We start from the raw sequence: 17356 nt of genomic DNA, 5'->3' as shown, positions 1-17356 counted from the left end.
GAGCCTCCCTCTCTTGTTCGTCTCTGTCCCTCCCCTCTCTATTATCACTCTCTCACTAATGCGCTCTCTATCTCTTCTTCTCCTTCCCCTGCCTCTGCTTTACAGTCTCTCTCTCTCCCTCCTCCTCTCTTTCTCTAGCTATCCCTCCCTCCCTCTCTCCCTCCCTCCCTCTCTCAGTGGGGAGCACCTTTAAAGGTGCAGCCTGCTGGAAACAGCTATTGACTCTACCCATAGGCGATTTTACCCTTTGAGAGTAGGGGGGGCAACACTTTGATTTGAGAAAACAAAACAGTTCTGCCGTCTCGTCCCATCTATTTACAAAGAATGCCAGTTGTGAACAGTATGCTAATAAGAAATCCATATGACAATTCAAAATGCACAACGCATCAAACTTCATCTAGACACCACGAGCATGTCAATATGACTTTATGACCGAGCACTAGGCCATACCCAACATCACAACATCAAACACTGCCACTTGCCCCCCCTATAAAAAGCCCATGACTACCACTACCGCGAGGGCTTCATATGTGTGTGTGTGTGAGAGAGAGAGAGTGTTTGTATTTGCCTATGTGTACACCAGAGGAATTGAAATATAGTTTTAATGTGCAGCATGTGTGTGTGTGTGTATGGACAGGAGAGCCCTAGGAGGAATGTGTTCATGACTGACTGACTGACCGGGTTTGGGTCTGAACCCACCAGACCAGAGCAGTGTTTCTGGTTTGGGTCTGAACCCACCAGACCAGAGCAGTATTTCTGGTTTGGGTCTGAACCCACCAGACCAGAGCAGTATTTCTGGTTTGGGTCTGAACCCACCAGACCAGAGCAGTGTTTCTGGTTTGGGTCCGAACCCACCAGACCAGAGCAGTATTTCTGGTTTGGGTCCGAACCCACCAGACCAGAGCAGTATTTCTGGTTTGGGTCCGAACCCACCAGACCAGAGCAGTATTTCTGATTTGGGTCCGAACCCACCAGACCAGAGCAGTATTTCTGATTTGGGTCCGAACCCACCAGACCAGAGCAGTATTTCTGGTTTGGGTCCGAACCCACCAGACCAGAGCAGTATTTCTGGTTTGGGTCCGAACCCACCAGACCAGAGCAGTATTTCTGGTTTGGGTCCGAACCCACCAGACCAGAGCAGTATTTCTGGTTTGGGTCCGAACCCACCAGACCAGAGCAGTATTTCTGGTTTGGGTCCGAACCCACCAGACCAGAGCAGTATTTCTGGTTTGGGTCCGAACCCACCAGACCAGAGCAGTATTTCTGGTTTGGGTCCGAACCCACCAGACCAGAGCAGTATTTCTGGTTTGGGTCCGAACCCACCAGACCAGAGCAGTATTTCTGGTTTGGGTCCGAACCCACCAGACCAGAGCAGTATTTCTGGTTTGGGTCCGAACCCACCAGACCAGAGCAGTATTTCTGGTTTGGGTCCGAACCCACCAGACCAGAGCAGTATTTCTGGTTTGGGTCCGAACCCACCAGACCAGAGCAGTATTTCTGGTTTGGGTCCGAACCCACCAGACCAGAGCAGTATTTCTGGTTTGGGTCCGAACCCACCAGACCAGAGCAGTATTTCTGGTTTGGGTCTGAACCCACCAGACCAGAGCAGTATTTCTGGTTTGGGTCCGAACCCACCAGACCAGAGCAGTATTTCTGGTTTGGGTCCGAACCCACCAGACCAGAGCAGTATTTCTGGTTTGGGTCCGAACCCACCAGACCAGAGCAGTATTTCTGGTTTGGGTCCGAACCCACCAGACCAGAGCAGTATTTCTGGTTTGGGTCCGAACCCACCAGACCAGAGCAGTATTTCTGGTTTGGGTCTGAACCCACCAGACCAGAGCAGTATTTCTGGTTTGGGTCTGAACCCACCAGACCAGAGCAGTATTTCTGGTTTGGGTCCGAACCCACCAGACCAGAGCAGTATTTCTGGTTTGGGTCTGAACCCACCAGACCAGAGCAGTATTTCTGGTTTGGGTCCGAACCCACCAGACCAGAGCAGTGTTTCTGGTTTGGGTCCGAACCCACCAGACCAGAGCAGTATTTCTGGTTTGGGTCCGAACCCACCAGACCAGAGCAGTATTTCTGGTTTGGGTCTGAACCCACCAGACCAGAGCAGTATTTCTGGTTTGGGTCTGAACCCACCAGACCAGAGCAGTACTTCTGGTTTGGGTCCGAACCCACCAGACCAGAGCAGTATTTCTGGTTTGGGTCTGAACCCACCAGACCAGAGCAGTATTTCTGGTTTGGGTCTGAACCCACCAGACCAGAGCAGTATTTCTGGTTTGGGTCTGAACCCACCAGACCAGAGCAGTATTTCTGGTTTGGGTCTGAACCCACCAGACCAGAGCAGTATTTCTGGTTTGGGTCTGAACCCACCAGACCAGAGCAGTATTTCTGGTTTGGGTCTGAACCCACCAGACCAGAGCAGTATTTCTGGTTTGGGTCTGAACCCACCAGACCAGAGCAGTGTTTCTGGTTTGGGTCTGAACCCACCAGACCAGAGCAGTATTTCTGGAGAGGTGGCTCCCCCAACGTGACCACCTGCCCCTCCTGAAAGACCCCAAAAGCCCAAAATAGCTGACTTTTAAATCAATAACATTTTTAGCATAAGTTTAACATTGCGAAAATTAGCATTGCGGCTAGCGGCTTTTCTGACTGGGGGTGAGAAATTATGAAAGGAAAATATTTTGAGTTGCTGTAGCTACATAAGTAATGAAACCACAGTTTAGTCTCTGTCTTCTGATGTTAGTAACTATGTAGGCCAACATTAGCTAGTTTGTGTGTTGTGGACTATAAAACTTGAATGCACATTTTTCCAATTTAGGCTAGGCATTTTCACTAATGCTTTTGCGATTTCTGAAGGAAATGTGTATTTTTTTTCTAGTAATACTGTATGTTGTTAATGGTTAATATGTATTTACCTAAGTTATGTGCAGTTTCATTTCAGCTCAGTGTAGAGAAACCCACTGATGCCTTACTGCACACGTCTATAACCACACTGTTGACACCATCTCAGCAGAGACTATGGAGGACAGGTTAACTCATCTAGACATGGCATATCTCAGTGTGCGTGTGCGTGTATGTGAGAGTGTGTGTGTGTGAGAGTGTGTGTGTGTGAGAGTGACTGCTGACCACAGCTGAAGTCAAAAAGCAGCGATGAGAGGCAGAGGGGATCATAGCGAAGGAGTGTGTGTGCAGAGTAGTGTATGTCCAGGTGTGTGTGCAGAGTAGTGTATGTCCAGGTGTGTGTGTGTAGAGTAGTGTATGTCTAGGTGTGTGTGTAGAGTACTGTATGTCCAGGTGTGTGTGTAGAGTAGTGTATGTCTAGGTGTGTGTGTGTAGAGTACTGTATGTCCAGGTGTGTGTGTAGAGTAGTGTATGTCCAGGTGTGTGTAGAGTAGTGTATGTCCAGGTGTGTGTGTAGAGTAGTGTATGTCCAGGTGTGTGTGTAGAGTAGTGTATGTCCAGGTGTGTGTGTAGAGTACTGTATGTCCAGGTGTGTGTGCAGAGTACTGTATGTCCAGGTGTGTGTGTAGAGTAGTGTATGTCCAGCTGTGTGTGTAGAGTAGTGTATGTCTAGGTGTGTGTGTGTAGAGTACTGTATGTCCAGGTGTGTGTGTAGAGTAGTGTATGTCCAGGTGTGTGTAGAGTAGTGTATGTCCAGGTGTGTGTGTAGAGTAGTGTATGTCCAGGTGTGTGTGTAGAGTAGTGTATGTCCAGGTGTGTGTGTAGAGTACTGTATGTCCAGGTGTGTGTGCAGAGTACTGTATGTCCAGCTGTGTGTGTAGAGTAGTGTATGTCTAGGTGTGTGTGTGTAGAGTACTGTATGTCCAGGTGTGTGTGTAGAGTAGTGTATGTCTAGGTGTGTGTGTAGAGTAGTGTATGTCCAGGTGTGTGTGTAGAGTACTGTATGTCCAGGTGTGTGTGTAGAGTAGTGTATGTCCAGGTGTGTGTGCAGAGTACTGTATGTCCAGGTGTGTGTGTACAGAGTACTGTATGTCCAGGTGTGTGTGTAGAGTACTGTATGTCCAGGTGTGTGTGTAGAGTAGTGTATGTCCAGGTGTGTGTGTAGAGTACTGTATGTCCAGGTGTGTGTGTAGAGTAGTGTATGTCCAGGTGTGTGTGTAGAGTACTGTATGTCCAGGTGTGTGTGTAGAGTAGTGTATGTCTAGGTGTGTGTGTGTAGAGTACTGTATGTCCAGGTGTGTGTGTAGAGTACTGTATGTCCAGGTGTGTGTGTAGAGTAGTGTATGTCCAGGTGTGTGTGTAGAGTAGTGTATGTCCAGGTGTGTGTGTAGAGTAGTGTATGTCCAGGTGTGTGTGTAGAGTACTGTATGTCCAGGTGTGTGTAGAGTAGTGTATGTCCAGGTGTGTGTGTAGAGTAGTGTATGTCCAGGTGTGTGTGTAGAGTACTGTATGTCTAGGTGTGTGTGTAGAGTACTGTATGTCCAGGTGTGTGTGTAGAGTAGTGTATGTCCAGGTGTGTGTGTTGAGTACTGTATGTCCAGGTGTGTGTGTGTAGAGTACTGTATGTCCAGGTGTGTGTGCAGAGTACTGTATGTCCAGGTGTGTGTGTAGAGTAGTGTATGTCCAGGTGTGTGTGTAGAGTAGTGTATGTCCAGGTGTGTGTGTAGAGTAGTGTATGTCCAGGTGTGTCTAGAGTAGTGTATGTCCAGGTGTGTGTGTAGAGTAGTGTATGTCCAGGTGTGTGTGTAGAGTAGTGTATGTCCAGGTGTGTGTGTAGAGTACTGTATGTCCAGGTGTGTGTGTAGAGTAGTGTATGTCCAGGTGTGTGTGTAGTACTGGCTAGGCATGCACACAGATGATCCCCCTACAGCAGCACAGAGCTACAGCCCAGCAGAGCGGGACAACACAGTCACCTTGGATCGGCCTCACACCCAGGGCACCATGGGATACCACTGGAGGACCAGAGGGGGGTGACAGGAGCAATGGGTGAAAAGAGGGGAGGAGGGGGAGAGAAAGAGGGGCGGGGGGGGTGGGGGGGGCCCAGCTCTCAGCCCCGCCCAGCTCTCAGACCGCTTCCTCAGCCCCGCCCAGCTCTCAGCCCCGCCCAGCTCTCAGACCGCTTCCTCAGCCCCGCCCAGCTCTCAGACCGCTTCCTCAGCCCCGCCCAGCTCTCAGACCGCTTCTCCGGAGGAGAGCCTCCTACTGGTGGGAGTGTTTGATCCGTCACGTCTGACTGGCTGAGGGTCCGTTAGTCACGCTCGTCTGGGCGGCGCCAGCGGCTAACGGGAGGCTACTGTAGCACGCCAGCTTCCCGGCTCACTCATCAGGTAGCCTGACTCACGGACGTAGGTTTTGTGGATGAGCCTCGTCATTGGTTCATTACTGCCCAATCAGCGGTGAGGGACATTCTACCGGCCAATCAGATTAAATCCAGACACCTCTATCTGCCTGTTACCGTCTTCAAAGTACCCTTCACTACGTGAAACCAGCCCAGCAACCGCTCCAACGCCCCCCGAACGGTAATGAGTGCAGCCAGACCCTCCTCAGCGCTGGCTGGTAAACCAGGTGTGGAGACGGGGCTGGATGTGCAGGACTACTCATTAGGCAGCTTGTCTGATCACATTACAAGCTATAGAACCAAGTCTGGGTCTCTGGCATGTACAGTGTGCGTGTGTGTGTGTGTGTGTGTGTGTGTGTGTGTGGACACGGTAGCGTGACTGGCCCTGTGAGCTTCATGACTGACACCCTACCTGGAGGGTCATGGGCGGGTCAAAAGGTCAAAGTGTATCTGATGACGACCCTTTGTACGAGGGTGTGCACACACACACACACACACACACACACACACACACACACACACACACACACACCTGCTAGCTAACGTCAGCGTACCCACAGGCACTCTGTGCGCCAATTAGTGTCATCAGATGAGAAAACAACAGGGATGAAGAGAAACGATTTGCCTGAGGAAAAACACACACACACACACACACGCACACACACACACACACACACGCACACACACACACACGCATCACTACAGCCTATTGGTACATTTAAGGATTGCCTTTGACTCCCCTCCAACAAACCTGATGGCCTTTTCACCAACAGAAAAACACACAAACACACACACACACACACACACTCACACACAACTACTTTGCACACAACACAAACATGCCATCTACAAAGGTCAGTCTGGTATGTTTTTACTGGCGAGTAGAGACTGAGGGATTTTTAGTAGTGATACACACACACACACACACACACACACACACACACACACACACACACACACACACACACACACACACACGCACAAACGGCGGTGTGGTGAGGCTTACCTCCAGAGGAAGGGGTTGCCTCCCTGGTGGACGGGGGCAGAGAGGGGCCCGTCGGGGTAAGTGGAGTAGGGGGGGGGCTGGGAGGGGGGCAGGGGGGTGGGGGACAGCAGATGCTGGAGGAGACTGCTGTTGCCATGGCAGCGGTGCTGAGCGGCCGGCCAGATTCTACAGGGAGGGGGGGATTGGCAGAGCAGAGGAGGAGGATGGAGGGAGGGGTGGATTGAGTGTTTGCTCCTACAGCCAATTGAGAGCAAAAACTGTGTGTATGTGTGTGAGTGAGAGTGTGTGTGTGTGTGTGTGTGTCAGTCTTGTGAAAATGATGCGATGACAACAAGAAACACATTCATAAACATGACCAATGCCACACCAACACAACCAGCACCTACATTTGTCTGGATCTGCTACTAAAAAACGGAGGCCAGAGATTGACTGACTGACGGACAGACAGACAGACAGACAGACAGGCAGACAGACAGACAGACAGACAGACAGACAGACGGTCAATCTGTCTGTGTCTGTCTATCTACATATGTATCTATCTTATCCGTCTTGTCTCTCTATCCATCTATCTCGCTCTCTCTCTTTCTCTTTCTTTCTCTAGCCCTCTTCGTCCACGTCGGTCTGTCCATCCGTCTGTCTGTCAGCTACAGGACACGTGCCACCTCACTGGAAGGTTCTGGAACGCCAGCCAGGCCTCCTGGGCGCTGAGGGGTCTGGTTCAGGGAGGACAGACGTGTCCCTATTCTGAGAGGAGGACAGACGTGTCCCTGACCGAGGGGAGGACAGACGTGTCCCTGTTCTGAGGGGAGGACAGACGTGTCCCTGTTCTGAGAGGAGGACAGACGTGTCCCTGTTCTGAGGGGAGGACAGACGTGTCCCTGTTCTGAGAGGAGGACAGACGTGTCCCTGTTCTGAGGGGAGGACAGACGTGTCCCTGTTCTGAGGGGAGGACAGACGTGTCCCTGTTCTGAGGGGAGGACAGACGTGTCCCTGTTCTGAGAGGAGGACAGACGTGTCCCTGTTCTGAGGGGAGGACAGACATGTCCCTGTTCTGAGGGGAGGACAGACGTGTCCCTGTTCTGAGAGGAGGACAGACGTGTCCCTGTTCTGACAGGGCGAGGGTGTGTGGGAGGAGAGAAGGTTCTGGATACTAGACTTGACTTTCATTCACCGTCATGTGAGCAGGGAGTCACCTGAGACCGCCGTCTAGCTGTCAGGTTTGACCCTTACACCGTGTCCTAACTGCTTGACCCTTACACCGTGTCTTAACTGACGCGACGCGAGCAACAGACGCGACATCGCATGCTTGCTGTCCAACTGAAACCATTACATTTCCTGTTCTGTTACGTCATTTGTCTATATTCCCAACTGAAGACAGTTAAAGAAGGAACACCTGTCAACGCGAGCGACAGGAGGAAAATAGGAACAGGGCGAGCGTCAAAAGGGCAGTTCAAACGTCGCACCGCTTCGTGCCTCATTGCTCGCGTCCAGTCAGGACATAACAATAGAAAACAAAGCAATGGAACACATTTTGTCGTTGACGCTCGCTCGCGTCTGTGAGCGACGGCTTGTTGTGGTTTTTCACATGCCTCTGTAATATGATCTTTAGAAACGTCTTTAGAAACGAAATTGCTTCCCCACTTGCTCCAGCACGCATGCGCACAGCGCGCAAGCGTTGCTCCAGCACGCTGTGCTCTATGTAAGCACAACTAGTGATTCATTAAGAAAGATTGATGAAAACAACCGTTTTCACGGCAGAAAATAGATTTTTTTAGAAGCTGCATTCTCAGTGCCCCGTCCTCCGCCATTACACGGATATACTTGGCTCGCGCTGGATTTTTAATTTCTTCTACAGGCCTCCGAATTACACCAAAGTGATCTCGGTGAGTCAAACATCTTATAATATGCCGTAAATAAGGTCCAGGTTGTCAAAAACGAGCATTCTCCTTTAAGGCCTATAGGCCTTGAAAGAACATTAAATGCTCAGAGTGAGCTGCGCGATAAACACCAACTTAGGGTTTCCTTGGGCTTTTTGTTTACAATGAACTTAAAGGAAAATGCTCGTTTTTGACAACCTGGACCTTATTTACGACATATTATAAGAAGTTTGACTCACCGAGATCACTTTTGTGTTGTTCGGAGGCCTGTAGAAGAAATTTAAAATCCAGCGCGAGCCAGTATATCCATGTAATCGCGTCGGACAGGGAAACGGGAATGCAGTTTCTCAAAATCCATTTTCGGCCGCTAAACGGTTGTTTTCATCAATCAGATTGGATGAATCAACAGTTGAGATTCCTCAACGCGAGCCATTGTTGTTTTTGTTTTCAAATACGTGGTCTTTAGCCTCTGTAATATGATCTTTACACGCCTCTCCCCCACTTGCTCCAGCACGCATGCGCACAGGGCAGCGCGCAGACTGGCTATTCTCCGGCTCACATTCTCTGCGCTACGATCGGATTGTTGCTGACGAATGACGACGACAATATTCTCGGCACCAACAACGATCGTAGCGCAGAGAATGTGAGGGAGAATAGCCAGTCTGCGCGCTGCCCTGTGCGCATGCGTGCTGGAGCAAGTGGGGGAGAGGCGTGTAAAGATCATATTACAGAGGCTAAAGACCACGTATTTGAAAACAAAAACAACAATGGCTCGCGTTGAGGAATCTCAACTGTTGATTCATCCAATCTGATTGATGAAAACAACCGTTTAGCGGCCGAAAATGGATTTTGAGAAACTGCATTCCCGTTGCCCCGTCCGACGCGACATGGATACACTGGCTCGCGCTGGATTTTAAATTTCTTCTACAGGCCTCCGAACAACACAAAAGTGATCTTGGTGAGTCAAACTTCTTATAATATGTCGTAAATAAGGTCCAGGTTGTCAAAAACGAGCATTTTCCTTTAAGAAACACAATTCAGATAGCCTAAATGTGACAAAGAAGTTTTCCCTAAGGGATGGTTTACAATCAAATGCTAAAACTGAAAAGGACTTACATTTTTGACACTATCCAAAACGCTGGCCTAAAAAGGTAGTCTATCGCCCCCTAGCCTAGAATGGACTGGGATAGATCTCTCTCACTGTCAGGCCTACTGATTATTTGCCAGAAACACAAGATAGTCAACGTTTGAAGAAGACAGGGCCGATCTCTTTTCATTTACGATATTCCCAGCGGAGGAGAAGACGCGCTCAGAGCGCACGGAGGATCCAGGGATGGAAAGGTATTTCTTCGCCATTTGCGCAATGTGAGGGTATCTTGCAGAGCCGGAGGTTTTCCACCACATGAGCGGATTTTGTTGAGCAGCTATTGGAGACTCTTGTTCATACATCCACATCTCTTTTTGAAGCAGCAGTGAGCTGTCCTGGTCTGCCATGTCCATGTAATACGTGTCTCTGAAGAGATCCCCATAACCGTTAGAGCGGTTTTCCCAGGGGGTTGCACTTGTCCAGCACCAGCACCAGGCCCAGGCTCACTGCCAGTTCACTTCCTCAGTTCATCTATTTTGTTTCATCTCCTACAGTATGGCCATGCGCACCTCCTGATTTTGTACCTCTTTTAAGTGAACGATGGAACCGTGGATCCAGGTAATTGGCCTTGTTGAAGGAGGCGATGGAACCGTGGATCAGGTAACTAGCCTTGTTGAAGGAGGCGATGGAGCCGTGGATCAGGTAACTAGCCTTGTTGAACGAGGCGATGGAGCCGTGGATCCAGGTAACTAGCCTTGTTGAAGGAGGCGATGGAGCCGTGGATCCAGGTAACTAGCCTTGTTGATGGAGGCGATGGAGCCGTGGATCAGGTAACTAGCCTTGTTGAAGGAGGCGATGCGCAGCGTGGATCAGGTAACTAGCCTTGTTGAAGGAGGCGATGGAACCGTGGATCCAGGTAACTAGCCTTGTTGAAGGAGGCGATGGAGCCGTGGATCCAGGTAACTAGCCTTGTTGATGGAGGCGATGGAGCCGTGGATCAGGTAACTAGCCTTGTTGAAGGAGGCGATGCGCAGCGTGGATCAGGTAACTAGCCTTGTTGAAGGAGGCGATGGAGCCGTGGATCCAGGTAACTAGCCTTGTTGAAGGAGGCGATGGAACCGTGGATCCAGGTAACTAGCCTTGTTGAAGGAGGCGATGGAGCCGTGGATCAGGTAACTAGCCTTGTTGAAGGAGGCGATGGAGCCGTGGATCAGGTAACTAGCCTTGTTGAAGGAGGCGATGTGCAGCGTGCAGCGGCGGTGCACAGTGTGCTGGAGCAAGTGGGGAAGCTATTTCGTTTCTAAAGACATTTCTAAAGATAATATTACAGAGGCATGTGAAAAACCACAACAAGCCCTTGCTCTATGTAAGCACAACTAGCGATTCATAAAGACAAATTGATGAAAACAACCGTTTTGCGGCAGAAAATAGATTTTTAGAAGCTGCATTCTCAATGCCCCGTCCGCCGCCATTACATGGATATACTGGCTCGCGCTGGATTTTAAATTTCTTCTACAGGCCTCCGAATTACACCAAATTTATCTCAGTGAGTGAAACGTCTTATAATATGCCGTAAATAAGGTCCAGGTTGTCAAAAACGAGCATTGTCCTTTAATGCATTCACCTACATTCTCCGCGGTGTGGCTTTCCCTAAGCTCTTTCGTTTTGAGGACATTGGTTCTAATTCCCGACAGAACTCTCTGGAACCCGTCCCATCTACTACGCTGATCGGTCTCATGTCCTTGCATATGAACGAAGCAGGTTTCTTGGTGCCTCTTGTGCTGCAGATAGAGAGCTTGTGGCGGGTGGTGTGAAATATCCGTGGAGACGTGGCTGTTTTGTTGGAGTCCCGGACATCAGGCCATGCTTATTTGGGTGCAGTTTTTCCAGATGTAGTCTCACGTTGCTAGTGGTGGAATGGTAAGATAACTCTAGCTTACATAGCTCGCATACAACTTTATCTCGACTAGATTCCTCAATTTTGTCGTCTACTGACCAAAATCCAAAGAACTTCCAAACGGGGCTTTTAAGATTGCTGGGAGTGAAATCACTCTCTCTTTTTGTGAACTCTCCGCCATTTCAATCAATGCAACTGCCAACAAGCTGTGTCTGACGTCTGTCCATCACGTGCTGCGCCGCTGCACGACCGCGGCCAACGTGTGATCTCGCCAGGGAGACGCACCGTTACTATTTTTTCACCACAAACGAATATACATTTTCGTGTCTAGAAATGATTCGAATATCATTTTTATTTTAATGTTCGAATATATATTCGAATTTAGAATATTTGTTGACAGCCCTAGTGTGTGTGTGTGTGTGTGTGTGTGTGTGTGTGTGTGTGGGAGTGTGCGTTTGGCTGATGGGCAGTGACCTGGTATTCAGAACTCCTCCTCCCTCTCCACTAAGCCCTCCTGCTAACTCCTCTCCTCTCTCTTCCTCTGCTCTCTCTCTCTTTCTCTTCCTGCGTTTCCCTTCTGCAGTGCTGAGGGTCTTTGTGACACACTGTGTGTGTGTGTGTGTGTGTGTTACAGTGCTGTAAACTGAGCCAATACCTGGCCCTGTCAATCAGTGCCCCCCCCCCCACACACACACACAACAGAATCAGGTCACACAACACTAGCACTGGTCATGTTTATGATCCTTTCTGAAAGGCGCGCGCACACACACACACACACACACACACGCACACACACAGTGAAATGATGAAAACACACACGCACACACACACACACACACACACACACACAGTGAAATGATGAAAACACACGCACGCACACCCTGGCTGTCCTGTGTGTTCAGGGTCTTACTGGATGCGCAGGTTCAGAGCTCCTCCAGGCCTCTCCTTCCTCCTCTTCATCATGTTTCCCGGGGCAACGCTCACAGAAAGGGGCGGGCTCAGCAGTGTGATCAGGGCTGCTCCCACTGGCCTGTCACCTGTCCATCAAACCACGCTAACCAACCAGCGCCGTCACAAACCAGATAAAGCTATCCCTCAATCAACACACGTTCCCCATCACAGCATTTGTGATGGGGACTCTTGACACATGTGCACGCACACACACACACGTGTGCACACACACACACAAACACACAGATATCTCAGGTATGTAGGGTATCATGTACCTACTAACACAGTCTCCCTATCACCCTAGCAAGGCCTAAAATGGCAACATCACACCACACACACGGCTCGCCCTGCCTTGCACATGCACAGCCACACACACACACACACACAGCCCACAGCCACACGCACCACACACACACACACACAGCAGGCAGCGTGAGCAGATGAACGGCTCTGTCCGAGTGTCCCGCAGCAGAAGTGTGTGACAGGCCCGTCCTCCTCAAAGTTGTCCAAGTACAGGACAGGTTTAAACAGTGAGTAAAAATCAATCCTCCAGAGGCATGGGTTTGGAGGGGGATCCCCAGACGCAGAGCCCTAATCCCGGGGAAGAGCGGCCGGTTAGTCCCCCCTAGCTCCGGGCTGCTCTCTCTGACTGGGAGCTACAGTTCTGCACGGACGCCTGCTGTTCGCTCAAGGGTCTTCAAAAACTCCAACTGCAGCTAGAGAGGAGAGAGAGAGTCCTTCTTAAACTGTCACCTGACTAAAGTCCTCACTCACACACTCTCACACACACACTCACACACACGTGCGCGCGCCCTAGCCCACGCCCCCGCCTGGCAGGCACAGGGCATTCTCATGCTATCACAAGACCCCCCGGGGGGAGGTGCAGCTGTCGCCCCGGGCCTTAGCTTAGCCCGGCGCTAGCCCTCTCGTCCCCAGCTCCAGCCCTCCCGCTGTTCACCTGTCCCTGCTCTCTGTTCCCCAGAACAATACCCCCCCCCCTGCCCCCCCCCTTGGAGGTGGCACAAAGGGGGGGGATAAATCCAGCTCACATGGCCTGACCCTCCCTGAGGGACAGAGAGGCTGGATCATAGGAGTGCTGGTGATGACACTGGCTCTGTACTGAACCAGAACACCCCCCCCCCCCCCCCCCCCCCCCCCCCCCCCAGATACACACTGACCCACTGGGCTGGCCTCCGCTGCCTGTGCCGCTGGACATGAGAATGTCATTACAGCTCACACGCAACATCTGGACCTCACAACACGCCCCGTCCAATAAAGACGCCTCAGTGTGCGTGTTTGTGTGTGTGAGAGAGTGAGAGTTGTCACTTTGAGTGTGTTTGCGTCAGAGAAGACCAGGTGTGCATATGTGCGAGGTAGAGATAGAGTGAGTGGAGAGAGAGAGAGACAGAGGGAGAGAGAGGTGGAGAGAGAGAGAGAGAGGGAGGGAGAGAGGGAGAGAGAGAGGGAGGGAGAGAGAGAGGGAGGGAGAGAGAGAGAGAGGGAGAGAGAGAGGGAGAGAGAGAGAGAGAGAGAGGGAGGGAGAGAGAGAGAGAGGGAGAGAGAGGGAGAGAGAGGTGGAGAGAGAGAGAGAGAGAGAGAGGGAGGGAGAGAGGGAGAGAGAGGGAGAGAGGGAGAGAAATGGGGGGGAGGCATGAATAGAAAGAGTGTGTGAATATTTCAACTTTTCAATTTTCTTCCTGCCTTAATAAGGCCTGTCAACCTGCTAAGGCCAGATCAGAAGCCCAAACACAGACTGGCATCTCGCAGCAGAGCTCGTATAGCCCACCTTCTGGGGAAGCACTCTGCCCCACCCCCAACACACACACATGCACACGCACACACACGCACACACACACACACACACACACACAAGCGGCGCAGCGGAAACGAAGACAGACTTTCATTAAGCAGGGTAGTCAGGACTGTCTTCACAGAGAGAGAACTGAGAGAGACTATTCTGTTCTCTTCACAGAGAGAGTGAACTGAGAGAGAGACTATTCTGTTCTCTTCACAGAGAGAGAGAACTGAGAGAGAGACTATTCTGTTCTCTTCACAGAGAGAGTGAACTGAGAGAGACTATTCTGTTCTCTTCACAGAGAGAGAGAACTGAGAGACTACAGAGAGAGAGAACTGAGAGACTATTCTGTTCTCTTCACAGAGAGAGAGAACTGAGAGAGAGACTATTCTGTTCTCTTCACAGAGAGAGAGAACTGAGAGAGACTTTTCTGATCCTTCACAGAGAGAGAGAACTGAGAGACTATTCTGTTCTCTTCACAGAGAGAGTGAACTGAGAGAGACTTTTCTGTTCTCTTCACAGAGAGAGAGAACTGAGAGACTATTCTGTTCTCTTCACAGAGAGAGAGAACTGAGAGAGAGACTATTCTGTTCTCTTCACAGAGAGAGTGAACTGAGAGAGAGACTATTCTGTTCTCTTCACAGAGAGAGAACTGAGAGAGAGACTATTATGTTCTCTTCACAGAGAGAGTGAACTGAGAGAGAGACTATTCTGTTCTCTTCACATAGAGTGAACTGAGAGAGAGACTATTCTGTTCTCTTCACAGAGAGAGAGAACTGAGAGAGAGACTATTCTGTTCTCTTCACAGAGAGAGTGAACTGAGAGAGAGACTATTCTGTTCTCTTCACATAGAGTGAACTGAGAGAGACTATTCTGTTCTCTTCCCAGAGAGAGTGAACTGAGAGAGAGACTATTCTGTTCTCTTCACATAGAGTGAACTGAGAGAGACTATTCTGTTCTCTTCACAGAGAGAGTGAACTGAGAGAGAGACTATTCTGTTCTCTTCACATAGAGTGAACTGAGAGAGACTATTCTGTTCTCTTCACAGAGAGAGAACTGAGAGAGAGACTATTCTGTTCTCTTCACAGAGAGAGAGAACTGAGAGAGACTATTCTGTTCTATTCACAGAGAGAGTGAACTGAGAGAGAGACTATTCTGCTCTCTTCACAGAGAGAGTGAACTGAGAGAGAGACTATTCTGTTCTATTCACAGAGAGAGAACTGAGAGAGAGACTATTCTGTTCTCTTCACAGAGAGAGACTATTCTGTTCTCTTCACAGAGAGAGTGAACTGAGAGAGACTATTCTGTTCTCTTCACAGAGAGAGTGAACTGAGAGAGAGACTATTCTGTTCTCTTCACAGAGAGAGAGAACTGAGAGAGAGACTATTCTGTTCTCTTCACAGAGAGAGTGAACTGAGAAAGACTATTCTGTTCTATTCACAGAGAGAGTGAACTGAGAGAGAGACTATTCTGTTCTCTTCACAGAGAGAGAGAACTGAGAGAGAGACTATTCTGTTCTCTTCACAGAGAGAGTGAACTGAGAGAGAGACTATTCTGTTCTCTTCACAGAGAGAGTGAACTGAGAGAGAGACTATTCTGTTCTCTTCACAGAGAGAGTGAACTGAGAGAGACTATTCTGTTCTCTTCACAGAGAGAGTGAACTGAGAGAGAGACTATTCTGTTCTCTTCACAGAGAGAGAGAACTGAGAGAGACTATTCTGTTCTCTTCACAGAGAGAGTGAACTGAGAGAGAGACTATTCTGTTCTCTTCACAGAGAGAGTGAACTGTGAGAGACTATTCTGTTCTCTTCACAGAGAGAGAGAACTGAGAGAGAGACTATTCTGTTCTCTTCACATAGAGTGAACTGAGAGAGACTATTCTGTTCTCTTCCCAGAGAGAGTGAACTGAGAGAGAGACTATTCTGTTCTCTTCACATAGAGTGAACTGAGAGAGACTATTCTGTTCTCTTCACAGAGAGAGTGAACTGAGAGAGAGACTATTCTGTTCTCTTCACATAGAGTGAACTGAGAGAGACTATTCTGTTCTCTTCACAGAGAGAGAGAACTGAGAGAGAGACTATTCTGTTCTCTTCACAGAGAGAGAGAACTGATAGAGACTATTCTGTTCTATTCACAGAGAGAGTGAACTGAGAGAGAGACTATTCTGCTCTCTTCACAGAGAGAGTGAACTGAGAGAGAGACTATTCTGTTCTCTTCACAGAGAGAGAGAACTGAGAGAGAGACTATTCTGTTCTCTTCACATAGAGTGAACTGAGAGAGACTATTCTGTTCTCTTCACAAAGAGAGTGAACTGAGAGAGAGACTATTCTGTTCTCTTCACAGAGAGAGAGACTATTCTGTTCTCTTCACAGAGAGAGTGAACTGAGAGAGAGACTATTCTGTTCTCTTCACAGAGAGAGAGAACTGAGAGAGAGACTATTCTGTTCTCTTCACAGAGAGAGAGAACTGAGAGAGAGACTATTCTGTTCTCTTCACAGAGAGAGTGAACTGAGAGAGAGACTATTCTGTTCTCTTCACAGAGAGAGAGAACTGAGAGAGAGACTATTCTGTACTCTTCTCAGAGAGTGAACTGAGAGAGACTATTCTGTTCTATTCACAGAGAGAGTGAACTGAGAGAGAGACTATTCTGTTCTCTTCACAGAGAGAGTGAACTGAGAGAGACTATTCTGTTCTCTTCACAGAGAGAGTGAACTGAGAGAGAGACTATTCTGTTCTCTTCACAGAGAGAGAGAACTGAGAGAGAGACTATTCTGTTCTCTTCACAGAGAGAGTGAACTGAGAGAGACTATTCTGTTCTATTCACAGAGAGAGTGAACTGAGAGAGAGACTATTCTGTTCTCTTCACAGAGAGAGTGAACTGAGAGAGAGACTATTCTGTTCTCTTCACAGAGAGAGTGAACTGAGAGAGAGACTATTCTGTTCTCTTCACAGAGAGAGAGAACTGAGAGAGAGACTATTCTGTTCTCTTCACAGAGAGAGAGAACTGAGAGAGAGACTATTCTGTTCTCTTCACAGAGAGAGAGAACTGAGAGAGAGACTATTCTGTTCTATTCACAGAGAGAGTGAACTGAGAGAGAGACTATTCTGCTCTCTTCACAGAGAGAGTGAACTGAGAGAGAGACTATTCTGTTCTCTTCACAGAGAGAGAGAACTGAGAGAGAGACTATTCTGTTCTCTTCACATAGAGTGAACTGAGAGAGACTATTCTGTTCTCTTCACAAAGAGAGTGAACTGAGAGAGAGACTATTCTGTTCTCTTCACAGAGAGAGTGAACTGAGAGAGAGACTATTCTGTTCTCTTCACAGAGAGAGAGAACTGAGAGAGAGACTATTCTGTTCTCTTCACAGAGAGAGAGAACTGAGAGAGAGACTATTCTGTTCTCTTCACAAAGAGAGTGAACTGAGAGAGAGACTATTC

At 49.1% G+C, this 17356-nt stretch overlaps 1 protein-coding gene across 1 annotated transcript in view; it reads right to left on the bottom strand.

Moving 5' to 3' along the window:
- The window catches only part of mast2 (microtubule associated serine/threonine kinase 2), a gene marked incomplete at both ends in the record, with an annotated part of 222871 nt that overhangs the window by 74443 nt on the left and 131072 nt on the right, over positions 1-17356 (bottom strand). The window contains 1 exon segment of the mRNA XM_084459068.1: positions 6312-6476. Coding sequence (XP_084315194.1) covers positions 6312-6476 — 165 coding nt within the window.

Source organism: Borostomias antarcticus (genome assembly GCF_949987555.1).
Source record: "Borostomias antarcticus genome assembly, chromosome: 26".
In the NCBI taxonomy this organism is placed as follows: Eukaryota; Metazoa; Chordata; class Actinopteri; order Stomiiformes; family Stomiidae; genus Borostomias; species Borostomias antarcticus.
Note: the sequence above shows the minus strand (reverse complement) of the source record. Positions and strands in the feature narration are given on the sequence as shown.